A 14,897-nucleotide genomic window follows, 5' to 3' on the forward strand; every position below is an offset into this window, starting at 1 on the left:
ACTGATGATAAGAAAAAAAGGCTGCCTAAAACCCGTCCAAAGCTTCCTGCTAGAACAGATCCACACTGACACACCTCTTCCATGAATATACATGTCATTATTGGTCAAACTATACAAAATACTGTATACCATTATTCCTTGCTGCAGGCTATGTTTTCCTAGTGCAGTACTTACTCAGCTGTCAAATATATTTAAGTCCCCTGAAAACATGGTTTAAAACCCTAAGTCAATCCTGAGTAACAATAAATATTCAAGACTAAATAACAAACACTCAACTGTCAAGTTAAGAAAAAAAGGTATTAGAGTCTGAACATAAAAAAAACTATTCTGCTTCATCAGGGCTGTGTAGGTATGGTTTGATAAAAGAATGATCAAGCTATGCCACAACTGTCATCAGATACTGATTCGAATGGTGTTAAGTCCTGAGTGGTGCATGGAAATATGTGACATCATGTTTTCCAGCTGACTCCCACCCATTTCAAACCAGTGACATGAACACAGAGGAAAAACACAAATGCACAAATCTCTCTTGTGAAATAATCAAAGGTGTTCAAACTCTGGCAGAAATCTGTGTTCATGACCTCATTACTCAACGTCAGAGACTTAATGGCAAAATATTTTCAATGGTCTTACTCATTTTGATGTGTGCACTGCACACACTATGTGTATGGAAAAATAAACAAAAGATCGGACCAAACTCTGCTTCATACTCATTATCATAGAACTCAAATTGGGATCAAGGGGAACAAACTAACTGGGACATCACTAAATGACATTTAATTTCTCACAAAAGAAAATACATTCATTTTCTACTGTAGTAAATGGCTTCATTAGAGGTTTAAACTGAATTCAAGATCGCCCCTGTTATACAGAAGAGCAGCGTCAGTTTAAATATTATCTAATCCTTCAACCATAAGCAAAGCTTCAACAAATCTGAATCTAAAATAAAATATGGTATCAACCATATGATTACATAAGACTTAAGAATCAGCTTTAAATATCTGCACTGAAAGTCATATTGATCTATTTACATATGCACCTGACTTATGTGTCCAAATGTAGTGTCATTTCTTGACATTTTTTACAGGCAACATTAGGCAAATGTATCTATGAAAACATCAATATGAAATTTGTTTCTCGTACTCTTACACTTACTATTTTGTTCTTCTGGACACCACCTGCTCTGAAATGTCCAGCTTTAGGTTAGATTATGGTTTCTAAAATGTGTCTTTTCACTAAAATATATCTTCAATGTGGTCAAACTCCCTTTTTTGGTTCAATATAATGTTAACTGAAAGAAAAAAAAACATTCTAAGCCCATCGTCAGAGTTTCTGAAGACCACTTTGAAGCTTCTCTGGAGTTGGCTCATTTTTCTTTTTAAAAAAATGTTTTAGCTTTAAGGATTTCTTGCTCTTTTCCTTTTCCTTTTCCTTTTCCTTGTCCTTGTCCTTGTGCTTCTCACAGGGTGATGCAGAAGGTTGGTTGACAGTCCTTGGTGGTGGCACTGGTGGCTCCACCTCTGCTAACAGCCTGCCCTGGGGCAGGTTGGGTGTTGATGCAGAGAGGCTGGTTGGGGTCGTAGCCATGGGGCTGCAGGACTTCTCAAGGATTCCATCATAAACAAGCTGGCTCAGCGGGCCAACAGTGAAAAGGTCTGATGACGACTTCCATGGCCCCTGGGAGGTTACCATAAGGTCTGGCTGCCCCATCTGACCAGGAGATGAACTTGATTCAGATGCTCCCAACTCCTCCTCCAGTATTGATTGTTTAGGTATTTCCATTGCAACATCAACTCTATCCCAGGGGATTTTTCCTGTAGGAGTATCTATGGAACTGTCAACATCATCTCTTGGTATTCTTGCTAGTCTCCTTCTGAGAGAACCAGCAGACATCTCAAGTTCATCTCTCAGAGACCTCCTACTTGTGAGTGGTTCTAAACCAAACTCTTTCTTCTCTGTGGAGGACGAGGTATCCATAAGTGCCTCAAATTTTTCTCTGGGTAGGATTCTTATGGAGGCAGTATCTGCACAATACTCCAGCTCATCTCTAGATATCTTTCTTGATGGTGTTCTAGTGGTCTCAGCCATTTTTTCCATTGCTAATGCCCTTACAGAGGAATCAAGCTGGCACTCTCCTTTATTCCTTGACAGCTTTCTAGAACCTGTGTCTAGGGACATTCCCATTGAATCTCTTGTAATCCTTCTGGATGCTGAATCAAACGGATGTTCAACTTCATCCAGTATCATTTTTCTTGAGGAACTGTCCACTGAAGCCCCCATCACATCTCTTGATATCTTCCTAGGTGCCACATCTTTTGTTGCTTCTTTTTCATTCCAAAGAATCTTTCTCACATCTAGAGGTAAATCACTTATTTCTCTGTATACATTCCTTGAAGCGTCCATCAAATCTGCAATTGTATCTTTCTCTATTTTCCTGGCTTGAAGGTCTGAATCCAGCTCATTGAAAAGCCCCTTTCTGACTGCAACACTCTTGGGAACTTCACTCCTGTCTCTTGATATCTTCCTTGAGGTAGCCTCGATCGGTGACTCTTCCTTGAACATCTTCAAAGACGGGGTTTCCAAAGAGGTATCCAACAATTTATCTTTTGCCATCTTTCTGCAGGAAGCATCTACAGAGGCTTCAAGCTCTTGTACAGACATTTTACAAACTGGAGATTCAACAAAAGTTTCTTCTTCTTTACTCAAAGGCTTTGTAATAGAATTGTCTGAAGTCATATATTCTGTGTCTGAAAACCTCTCTTGGGAGTCTCTATTAGTGAAAGAAAGGATAAGAAGAATGAGGGAAGGAAGGGAAAAGGAAGGAATGAAGGAATGGATTAGCAACAACTGCATTAACATATATGAAACACAATGATTTAGCACGAGCAATGTGTTGAAAACAATTTGGTCTCCAAAAGTTGTGGTCAGGGAGACGTACTGTTTCTTTAGAGTTTTCAGGAAGCGCGCATCTTCCTCATCAAAGCAAGGGTATGGGGCTCGGATGGGGATGAGAAGGTCTGGGTCTGAGGAGATGACGCCGGAAAGACGTGACCGACATATGGTGGATCCCCGTGCTCGAGGAGAGCGCTTCAGTGGCGGAACTGGAACTGGAGGAGGACCAGAGATTAACCAATCAGCAAAACCGATACATCCACACATATCAGACAGCGGTAAAGTGGTTGCAATGAATATTTACCCCTAGTTTTTGACTCTAAAGGCCTGGTAACATCACAAACTGACATGGCAACATTTTCAGCACTTCCTCACAAAATATGTTTCTGGAAGTTTGGTGACATGAGGACTAGTCGCAGGGCTTGTTGTCAAACTGCTCATCTACAGCATGCTACAATGCTAGCCAGCTGGGAATATACTAGCACTATTCAGTCACAATAATTAATATCTTATTCAAACTGAAATTAATCTAAATTTCAGTTTGCAAGAGTGTAAGCTTGGTCGTAAACAGAGCAAGAAGTTCAGAAAGTTTTTTAGTGGTGTATTTTTATCATCGACTTTTAGTTCATAACTGCCTGCAAACTTCTGTTGGTGACTAATTTATACTTTGAGGAGGTTGAATGGGGGAACGGCTAATAACCTAGGATACCATTTTGCACTCTCTCAGCACTGTCGAGATTTTTTAGCCAATAGAAAAAATGTCAGAGTTACCAAAGTTGAACTTAACAGCAGCCCCGTTGGGATTAATTGATTTCACCACGAAGTTTTCCTGTTTTAGGTGCTGGTGTGACTACACCTTAATAATACTAGAGCTGGTTGTCACAAGTGTATACATGTGTAGTGTATACTCTGCTGTACTTGTTATGGTAGTGTTACAGATGGGAAATTTGTCGGTAACAGTAAGGGGTACATTAAGGAGAAAGTCCCAGTTTTGTTTTCAATTTATCGTGACATTAAAAATATTTGAGACTTTAAAACAGAACAAGTGAGTTTCATTTGACCCATGTTGACAGGATTCTTAGCTGCATATCCCACAACCACAGTTCACTGATTCAAAGAACACATTCTCTGAAGTTGCAGCTTTGTATAGACTGATCCTTAGATACACACAGCATATACTTTACATACAGATGGGTGACAAATTAAAAGAAAATCCTGTGATGAGTGGAGAAACAACAATCATAGTTGTTTCCATACGGGACATGAGGAGTCACTGAATGGTTTGATGCAAATCACATGGCCTCCACAGTCACCAGATCTGAACCTGATTGATTTATTGCTTTCATCATACTAACTGGGATCCAAATAAAGAAGCAAAAAAATAAACATACTATTTCTATTACCTACCTGGCATCTGTGGTATGATTGGAGTAGGCTCTTCTAACAGATCCTCCAGAGATCCATGGACAGAGCTGTGGCATGAATAAGATGGCTGGGACACTCGGGGCAACCCAAGGGCAACTGAGTCTGAGTAAAGCTGAGCTGTGAGGTTTGTTAGGCCAGGATTCCTAATGATGGGGAAGCCACAGAGGCGTTCAATCTGCTGCCAGCGATGGAGGCGCTCTCGTAGACAGGCTGTTACTTCAGACAGGGCATTCCTTTGGGAGATACAAAGACCTCTGTGACATAGTGTTACACATCACACAAATAAAATTTGCACAGGTAGTTTTGTGACTCACTTAGCCTCCAGGATCTTGTGGTCAACTTGGTCTAAGGACGAGCTGTGGGCAACATGGAGAGTCCCCAGCACAGAACTCCTCTTCTTCTTGATTCTCTCAGCCTGCAAGGAAGTATAGGTGCAGGTCAGTTAATGAGTATGAAGGTAATTTGTTAAAAATTAGAACAATTTACTATAATTACTACATTTGTTTTTTTTGGCATATTTGTGTAAATGACCCTTGTTCTTTACTCAGTTTCATGTCATCAACACACCTTCACTGTTCACTGATAGGCTCAATTGGACATTACACAGACTTTGTGCTAGGGAGCTGACAGGGTAAAGTCCATGTAATGCCTGGTCCAACTGATTCAGACTTTTGTGTTCACACATACAGCTCCTCCAGTTAATGTCTAGATACGTTCAGGGCTGCAGTGCATGAAGAAGACTAAAGTATCACTACTGTGTTTTTCATGTGCGCTTGTCCTTTCAATGCATTACCTCTTCCTTGGCACAGGCCAGTTGTAGTACTGCACTCTGCTTCTTGACATTGTAGTACTGGACCTCTACCTCATGCGTCAGCTGCAGCCACTGCTGGAGGGCCTCTGAGGCAGTCCAGCTTGCATGCATGTCTTTCTCTGCCTGCTTCAGAGCTCCAAGGACCTGAGGGGACGGCATCAGTCAGATGTTAGAGATCAGTAGAAGAATTGTTGAAAAATGTAGATGAAGCTTAAATCTTTTCTTTTGAATCCTTTAAACTTTATTAATTATAGTATGAGCATTTGGTGCAGCATTTGCGATGTTGCATCCTCTATTTGCAGAGTATGCAGTTCGTCTACCTGCTCCAGCTCTTCCTCTGCATATCGGAGGCGGCTGAGCTCACTGACAGCTCCCTGCCTCAGCTCATGCAGACGGTGGGCCTCCTCCTGCGCCCCCATGATTTCATCCCTCATCTTCTCTTCCAGGTTCTGTTTCTCCTCTGCCACATTACGTTTTTCTTCCTGGGCTCGCTCCAGTCTGAGAAGGCAAAATGTAACGCAATCAAACAAAACAAAGTTAATTCAATAATTTAATAAAGTGACAGACACCGAATACCAAATACTCACTGTTCCTGCAGCTCTATGAGGCTCTGCTCAGCCCTCTGCAGACTTTCCAAATCTTTCATCATCTTGGCAATGTGGACTTTGCTGGCTTTGTTCTGGGCTTGGGCAAACCAGCATCCTCCAACTCCCATCACTACCGACACAATTAGCAGCAGGTCCTTCATGTAGTTATGAGGACCTATGGGGGATTAGACAGTCAGATTATTAATGGTGATAAGTAAACATTAGCTTAGCAACATGACGTAAGCCAAAAACAAAACAAACACCCTGCATATTTCCATCGACTTAAAACCGCAGCACACCCACCCACACAGGAGTTTTCTTGAGTAAGCAACACAATCCTTTAAATACTTATAAATCTGGGGAAACTGGGAGAATTAGTTGGAATCCAAACTACAGAGACAAGAAGACACAGGGAACAGATACATTAAAGAGACATAAAAGTAGGGAGGGGAAAGAGTGTGAGGACTTGTTCTTACGTGTAGGCGGTCCAAACAGAACGACATCCAGAGCTTTGATGTTGAGCTTCTGTTTGTCTCTCTGGTCCTGAACCCTCAGATGGCCACTCAGGAATGAAGGCTCATTAGCTGCAATCCTATGCACAGATGTCGTGGGCAGTTCAGTGTGTTGATATGACTCTTAACAACAACTGACTTGTTTTTACAGCGACTTGCACAACAGCACACAGGAGAGGTACTCTTAGTTGGCTGTAGCATTGGATATTCTTACCTGGGGAGTGTGTTTCCATTGACCTTAAAGTCTTTAAAGTTCCTCTCATACTGCGGCAACTCAACAAACTCCCTCAGCCAGCGAAGAACTGCATCTTGAGTCCAATTATGTACTGAGAATAAGACAAGAGAAGAAGAAAAATGAGACAAAAAGTGAGACAAAGCTGGACAACTTTGCACGCAAACACACACACACACACAATCAACTTTTATCACATTTTTTGGAAGTTGATACAACGAAGGAAGAAACAGGTTTGGTCATTTTGCTTGATTGTAATTTGTAGTGAGCTTTATCATTTATTAACTCTTAAGACTTTCAAAAACTAAAACTAAAACAATGCTCAGGGGGGATCCCTTGAGACAAACTCTTCTCAAACTAGGGGTCTGTCTAATGTGCATCTTTTGTTGGGGTCCTTGACACGAAAAAGTTTGGGAGCCCTTGGTATAAAGAGAGAGAAAGAACACAGGAACAGAACTGGGGTTCAGTTCTCTGTTAGACCAACAGACAATTGTTTTAAACAATGATTTTTTTTTTGTTTGTTTGTTTGTTTTTGTTTTTTTGTTTTTTGTTGATTTTGCTGAACCTAACCAAGCAGTTTTGGTGCCTAAACCTACCTTCATTTTTAAGTGTAATTGGATGTCTGAGTGTCACAAAAAATTGAGAATTCATGTCCATGTACATGAATTTAATACCTTAAATTTCCAACTGGTTCTCAACCCAATTGGTCATATACAGATGATTTGTCAGTGCCCTTTGGTGATACTGAGGTACATGGTACTCATTAAATGGTCACTTTAGACATCACTGAAGCAACTTGCAAGTTGAAAAGTCATTTGACGAAAGTCACATTTCGACACAAACCCTAGCCTCCTGGGTGAAAGCCCCGTGTTTGTCTGAGCCAATCCTCTATGCACAGACTGTCTCCCTTTTTATACTACGTCGTCAGTCCTTTGCGTGAATGGGTTTACATTTAAGTCAGTTAAAAAGGTGGGTGCCTCTCTTTCAGCTGCTAATAGGACCAAGCATGTCTGTATGATTTGCAGACAAATCGACAAATCGTCAGTATGTGAAAGGTTGGGAACCAGACTGAAATTTCAGGACTATTTAATGAAATGGAGTGAGACTGTGTTGTTCATACACACACACACACACACACACACCTTCAGATGATTTCCAGCCCCTCCAGAGCTCCTCAACTGTGATGTGCTGGTCTTCTCTGTGCAGGTTGCTGTGTTTGTTAGTCTGTTGCTGCTTCATGTCTTCAATGATGAACTGTAAAGACAGGGAGGGACAGAGAGACGGAGTGAAAATAAAGATCTTTTTTAGATACAACTTTAAAGACCAAGGTTAGAGGTCACATGCAAGCGCATAACATTAGCTGAGCACAAATCCTCAATGTCTCTGTCTAAAATAAATTGGTTGGGCGTTGCGGTGTGTTATGTTCTTGGATTTCAATCTAGAAATAAGGACTGGGCATTTCAAGATTGTTTTTATTTAGAATGCATGCAGAAACATGAGTGTGTGTTGCAAAGTGACGACTGTGTGTGTGTGTGTGTGTGTGTGTGTGTGTGTGTGTGTGTGTGTGTGTGTGTGTGTGTGTGTGTGTGTGTGTGTGTCGTCTTGGAATGTGTCCTTGGCTGTAAACTGGAGCTTCATATGATGGCTAAAGGAATTTTGTGGCTGTGTTCGGATGAGCCCAGGCCCCTCCTTTGACATCTCTATGGCAACCGCAACCTGAGCCCCCGGATACTGTATCCCTGAACTGCATTCTGGAAGGCTAATACATTCTAGAATTCTGGATTTACTACCAAAGTCACATACAAGTAGAGACACAGACGCTCCCTGGACAAAATACTTATTCACCCTGAACATGATTTACTCTGAAAAGTTAAACTGACCACAAAACAACACGTGCAACAGAGTACACAAAATCATAAACGTGTGGTAAACAGGCCTTCACACATGTACAGAAAAAAAGTGAAGAGATGAAAGACTGGTCAGTTGTTTAAAAGGTAAAAAACGGTAAATGGTAAATAAAGTTTATTTGTCCCAGTTATTCACAGTAGCCTACAGCCTATAGTATAGTGAAGCAGGACTAAATGAAAAAAAGGTTTTTGTTTTTGGCTCATTAACAAAATTAGCTTTTGTAGGCAATAAAACTATGTTTGGGGTGTGTAATATATATCTACGTTGTGCAATGAAGTAATAAATAAATAAAAATATCAAACAAGCAAGACAATTTTGTAATATTCACGAATTTATTTTATCACTAACAACTATTCAGTTTTTCATGGTGTTTTCAAGGTTTTTTCTTTTCTTTTTTTTAGTAAATCAAGTCTATTTAAAGATATACACAGCTCATTAACAAAATGTTTTTGTAGAAAACACGGTTATACTTAGGAGGCATCATATATCATAGCTCTGCAACAAAATAACAGATAAATGTATCAAACTTTGCTTTGCAACATAATTTTATAATATTTAAGAATTTATTTCACCATTAACATTCATTTATTTTTACTTTGACAAAAAGAAATTCATGCAATTAAACAACACAAATTATACTGCGATTAAATTGAAATATTTCCTCTCTCCTTCATTTCTGCACACTGTATTACAACACTGAGGCAAGCAGTGTATCTCTTCAAGTTGTTTGTGACAACAAACTTGCTGAAGCATATGGGTGGGTAGAGTCAATAAAACTAAAAAAAAAAGTAGTAAGTATCAAGATCATTCTCTGCTCCAGGCTTTGATGCCAGTTCTATTGAAGCTTATGGGAGATGTAACATCAATCATGCTATTTGGAGACCAACAGCAAATAAATATATGCCCACATTTGAAAAAACAATCTGCCATTATTTCTCTGAAGTGTGTTCTTTCATTTTTATCACTATATTAGATGCATTTTTTCATCAGAGGCCATGCAACATCGATATGTTGGTTTTTAGTGCATTTCTCCATGCATTTCCCAGAAGTTTCGGTAGAACTGGCATCAAGCAGATCATTCAATATTCTATAGTGATGTAATGTCCCTTGCTTCTTTTTGAGTTTCCCTGGTTAGAATCTTGCAGCAGTTACACTCTTAAGTCTGACTCTGAAGGTCACCAGTGTTACAGTATTATATGAGTGCAAACCAGTTTTGTCACTGAGCCAAAAGCAAAGTTATACTGTTGCTATCCTTGAAGCAGCATTTGACTCTACCAGTAGCCAGACACCTGTTGTTGTATTGCTTTACCCTGCCTGTCTCTTACATGCGAAAACATACAAGTACAAGGCTTTCCACTAACTAAGAAAATGCGGTAAACATTCCATGAAGAGTGAATTTTGTACCTCCACACTCTCCTCCACCTCGATCCCTCCATCTTGGTCATCGTCCATCATCTGATGGATGCTCCGCAGGGCTTCCAGGCTGTAACGATCTGCCTCGCTCATACATGGTGGAGACACCGTCATGCAGGGGTCTACATGGGTCAAGAAGGAATTGATAATTATATCAGTTTTTCTCGACTTTCCATGGAGTTTGTTTCATTTATATATTAATGAAGCAACTACTGTAAAAGCTGGTCCATTAATTAAACACTGCCCTTTGTATGTTTGCTGTTCTTTTAAGAGTCGATACAAGGAAAGAACAGCTGATTTTTTCAGTACTGAGAGCTTATCACAACATTTCAACACAAAATCAATAGTCAACACAAACAAAGCTTAGGCCAGTAATTGTTAATTGGATGTTAATCAAAATGAATCATACAGGGTATCCTCCTTATGCTAGCCTAACGGTTAACACTCATGCAAAATATATTTTATATATATTTTAAAATATATTTAGATAAACATTTATATTAATATATGTTTTTTAATTTATTTTAAAATATATTAAATTATATATATTTTTTGCCGTAATTGGACAAGATGGCTGGAGCTGCACAGGAAATGTGAGGGAGAAAGAGGGTGGATGACCTGCAGCAAAGGGTCACAGACTAGAATAAAACCTATGGTCATTAAACTGACAGCGTAATCTCAATATTACTTTAGGAAGCATATGGTGGTTACTACAAGGGCCTTAAATTGATTCCAAGATCAAGAATGAACTCCTTTTCTAGTGATCAGGGGGAAATGCTGTATAAGTGCCCTCTTGGATACACCTTTGGTAAATAAAACATGATAAAAGTACCCGCCAGAGCACCTTAGAGAAGTAGTGGAGTCTAACCCGAGAGGATAAGGAGTTTTGTCAAGTTGCTGTTGATCATGGTGCTAAAGCAGTCTTTTACAATTACAGTTGTAATCAACTGTGAGCTGCCAATACATACTGCCAATAACAAACACACTGTCTTTACACTGTATTTTTGTCAGAAGCTACAGAATCCTGTCAGGAGCGGCTCAGTTTACCACCATAAAAATAAAACATGTTCAAAAATAAATCAACTGTAGATGCTTCAGCAGGTTTAACCAGCAGCTTTAAGGCTGAATTCTTCATCCCAGTACACTACATGACAATGTGTACCAAATATATTTGGTCATATCAGTGAGGACTTTCTGGAAAATCGGTCATCATGAACAAAACAACTGTTTAAATTGTACAGTATGTTCCAGGCTTAAGTAGTCTATAATACTGGAACACAAATATATGAGAAGATGACACACAGCTTTCCGTCATCTGTCGCACTGAGTCAGAGCCCATTTTTGTCTCTGTGACTCCAGAGTTTGGTACCCCAAGGGACCAGGGGTCAAAGGTCTGCTTGTAAAACCCCCAATCATAATATGCTTCAGTAACTCTAGCCGCTGCCTATAAAGATGTATATGGGGAAGTGACTTCAGAGGAAAAAAAAAGACTATTTTCTGACGTTGAGAATAGTTTTGCCTAAATATTGGTATTCATCTCAAAAGATATAGTATTTTTCATGTGGGTCAAATCCTCTTACAACCAGTCCACGTTCGATAAAAGTCAGCACAGGACCATGGGAGGACTATGTATGCGAGCGCAAAATGATTTTCTGACATAGTCCTCTAATGTTAAATAAGCACTGGGTGTGCTTGAAGATCTGCAGAAAAGAACAACACAAACTGAACAACTGAACGTAGGGAGACAAAATTACTTTAAATGATTTAGCTTCTTTGATTGATGCACACACTGGATATACGACTTTCTGACAATCTCCAGATCCACTTGAAATTGTCAATAAGGACCCTGGAATATCAAGACCTTTGAGAGTAATTATGTATGAAAGTGAGTCATGTTAGATGGAGCGCAGTCCCACAGCCAGGACACACTGATCACCAGTTTGTTGATGAAACTTGTATTTCTAAACAGTGAGGAGACTTCCCAGCTGGATGGGCTATCAAATATCAATGGTGTGTGCAAAGGCCCTTGAACTGTGTGTGTCATTTGTGTCCCTGTGGGACCCACACGTATGACCTGAGTTAACCCTTTCCACAGGTGAGCTGAAGCCGTTGGAGTCCTGGGAACAGGAAGCAGCTTGCTAGATTAATTACTGTGTCTTGATGTCACACTTTCAAAATAAAACTCCTTGACAAAGCCCTGCAAGATTAAGGATCAAGTTTCTTGTTTGGTACCACTTAACAGTAGTACTACACTTATTTAAATGATTTATAAATGGTTTATAGTTATTCATTAGGTTGTAAACACTTTATAATCATTAATAAACAATTAGAAACAAGTTGTGACACAGTTTCCATACATTGATGTGGGTTCACAAAGATCCAATTACTGCTTACTAATAATTAATCTTACTAATAAAATACTAACATATATCACCGGCAAAAGTGTGAGTGAAAAGTGTGACTTAGATGGGGCGATCAGAACACAAAGTAAAGGAGGATTGTCAACTGTGTCACATCTGGAATTATGTTCTTAAAAAAACATCTGTTATTTTGATATGTCAATTTGATATAGCAAATGAAACTTTTTGACAAATAGGTTTTGAAATAATATGCTGACAACATAAGCCAAGTAAGATAAAGTAAGTCCAGATAAAAATTGGCTTTTTTCAAGGAACATTTCACTGTTGCCATTTTTATCTAATGGGTTGTAACAGCACATTATTAATGATTTCTAAAGTGATTCCAACCAGTTGGTAACCTAATAATAATAATAATCCATTTGCAAATATTTATAAGGGTAGTCTTTTTGTAAAGTGGTATCCTTTAAAAAAGTCAAAAGAAAAGGTTCTTGTTTCTTAAATGTCTTTTTAACAGCATATGAAAGATTCACTAAATTTTACAATAAGTGTCGTTATAATTTGAGCTGTTCATTCTATGTGTGGAATGTAGAGCCGCAACAATTAATTGATTATTATCTGATCAATAAATTAATTGCCAACTATTTTGATAAATTCAAGAAATAACATTTAAAAAATTACAGCTTCTTAAATATGAATATTTTCTGTTTTCTTTACTCCTCTATGACAGTAAACTGAATATCTTTAGGTTATGGACCTAATCATTGGCCTTGGAAAACAGTAATCGATATTTATTCATTGATATTTTCTCACATTTGACAGACCAAACAACTAATCAATTAATGGAGAAAACAATCAACAGATTAATCAATGATGAAAATAATCGTTTGTTGCAGTCATAGTGGAATAATTGTGCTTACTTTGGCAGCTCACTTCTTATTATCACCACAAATAATTTCAAAACAAAGTTATTCTGTTTTTATCATTAGAATACCAAGTAAGAATGAGTCAGATCAAAAACCATCTACAAATCATTAAAAACATTAGAAAGCAAATTTCATAACAGACTTAAGTACAATGCAAATACTTTGTCAAGCTTCAGGATGAGAACTGATGTCTAGCTCTCGTCCGTTGGCATCATCCAGCACACAGCCTACCTGTTGGGTCAAACCCTGCGCCCCCACCGGGGAAGCTGAAGCCCTGGAGGTCTCCGGCGCCCTGCGCGGCCACCAAGAGCGCAGCGGGGAAAACGAGGAGCAAGAGCGGGGACAGAAGCAGCAGCATGTCGGGCGGTGGACGGGATCGACGGCCAGAGTTGAGAAACTTTTCAAAGCAAATGAAGGAAGAACACACGGTTCCACTCCCGTTTAGGAGGCACCAGTGTCAGTCTGCGAAAAGTGTTAAGCGATCTGTGTTGCTATTACGGGTACAGCAACCAGGAGTGAGATGTGATACTGATGATTCACTTAAGAAACAGAATGCTGACTTAAAAGCGTACAAAAAGTTTCAACACACTTGAGAAAGTTTGCTGCAGTGATTTGCAGAGTCATCCAATCACAGGTGGGCTATGTGTAAAAATATTCCAAAAGTGGGTGATGGTATTCCGTTATAATTCCACGCTAGGATATTAAGATAACAAGAGGCAATTAATCCATCAGCATTAAAATCCAGTGTTGCAGCCACACACAGAGCAGATCTTGAGATTTTAAGCGCGCATGAAAGGACCCTTTTCAGTTCAGACGGTGTTTAAATGGAGAAAAACATGGACCTTTATAATCCTGCTTCTCTGTTCCTCTTGTCCAGTGGGAGTCTGTGTTGTGTCGCCTTCTGGTCTCCTTATAAACCAGCTGATCGCACTTGTGCAGCGCCCTGGTCTCTCTTCTCTCACCCCTTTCCCAACAGAGACGTAGAGATGTGACGTTCGTACTCGGAACTGACTGCTTCTCCTCCTTTCTTCCGTCTCCACCTCTCTGTCACTCTCTCTCTCTCTCTAGCAACAGGGACCCCAACAGCTTATCATGTTTCCCACAGCCCAGCCAGGCGCACAGAGATCAAACAGTCCAGTCTGATCCAGCATTGATCCAGTGACCTCGATATGCAGTTTTTGGATAAGCTTATGGTCTATCATTTGTGCAACTGAGCAACTGCATTCAGGATTTATGACTTTTTATGGGTTTGGGTGGTGGATCAATCAAAGCCCCTGAGACCTCACTGTGGGAAGTAGCTCATTGCGTGAAATCAAGACTATCATGCCAGGAATAGCAAGTCATATTTCACGTCATGACTCATGGCCAGGCTGTCTGGGTCTGACAGTTGTATCCTTGTTCACGGATTCTCAAGCTATGCGGGTGGACTTGCACACCTAAATGTTTGCACACCTGTCCGTAGGGTTTCTGCGGGCTGAGATTTCTTCAACACACTTTTACAGATACTCAGACACATACAGTACCTCCTAAAATTATTAGTAGAAATGTCTGAGGGACACAAACAGACTACACATGACTACACACTGGCAAACACACACACACACAAACACTTAAACAGTAACAAAGCGTCAAGTTTCATTCCAGCAATTCAGCTCCCGGTTTAAAAATAGCGAGGGAGATTTGACCTCTACCCTGTGGAGCATGCCCAAATGGCAAGTGTCCAATAAAGCCTCAGCAGGATCTGGGAGAAGATATAGTACATGTGCATTCTATAAATCCTGTTTTGAAAAGAGTTTGTGTAAAAAATGTAAATAAAAACAGAATGCAATGATTT

General features: G+C 39.7%; 1 protein-coding gene across 1 annotated transcript; it reads right to left on the reverse strand.

The window, feature by feature from the left end:
• Positions 1–704: 704 nt before the first annotated feature.
• stim2a (tromal interaction molecule 2a) lies at positions 705–14,079 on the reverse strand. Its single transcript, XM_084715450.1, has 12 exons — positions 13,295–14,079; positions 9,772–9,902; positions 7,602–7,713; positions 6,442–6,553; positions 6,192–6,307; positions 5,716–5,890; positions 5,449–5,626; positions 5,111–5,272; positions 4,632–4,732; positions 4,300–4,550; positions 2,939–3,107; positions 705–2,770 (listed from the first exon to the last, which is right to left on the reverse strand). The coding sequence occupies exons 1-12, from the start codon at positions 13,419–13,421 to the stop codon at positions 1,324–1,326; spliced, it is 3,081 nt and encodes a 1,026-aa protein (XP_084571576.1). The 5' UTR covers positions 13,422–14,079; the 3' UTR covers positions 705–1,323.
• Positions 14,080–14,897: the final 818 nt, after the last annotated feature.

Source organism: Lutjanus erythropterus, chromosome 3 (assembly GCF_056507025.1).
Source record: "Lutjanus erythropterus isolate fLutEry1 chromosome 3, fLutEry1.hap2, whole genome shotgun sequence".
In the NCBI taxonomy this organism is placed as follows: Eukaryota; Metazoa; Chordata; class Actinopteri; order Lutjaniformes; family Lutjanidae; genus Lutjanus; species Lutjanus erythropterus.

Bases quoted from the DNA above. Each gene is read 5' to 3' on its own strand.
- stim2a (XM_084715450.1), bottom strand. From the start codon at position 13,421: ATGCTGCTGCTTCTGTCCCCGCTCTTGCTCCTCGTTTTCCCCGCTGCG. The intron at 9,903-13,294 runs GTAGGCTGTGTG...TGACCCATGTAG, and splicing joins CGCAGGGTTTGACCCAACAG to ACCCCTGCATGACGGTGTCT. The intron at 3,108-4,299 runs GTAGGTAATAGA...GTCCTCCTCCAG, and splicing joins AATCATACCACAGATGCCAG to TTCCAGTTCCGCCACTGAAG.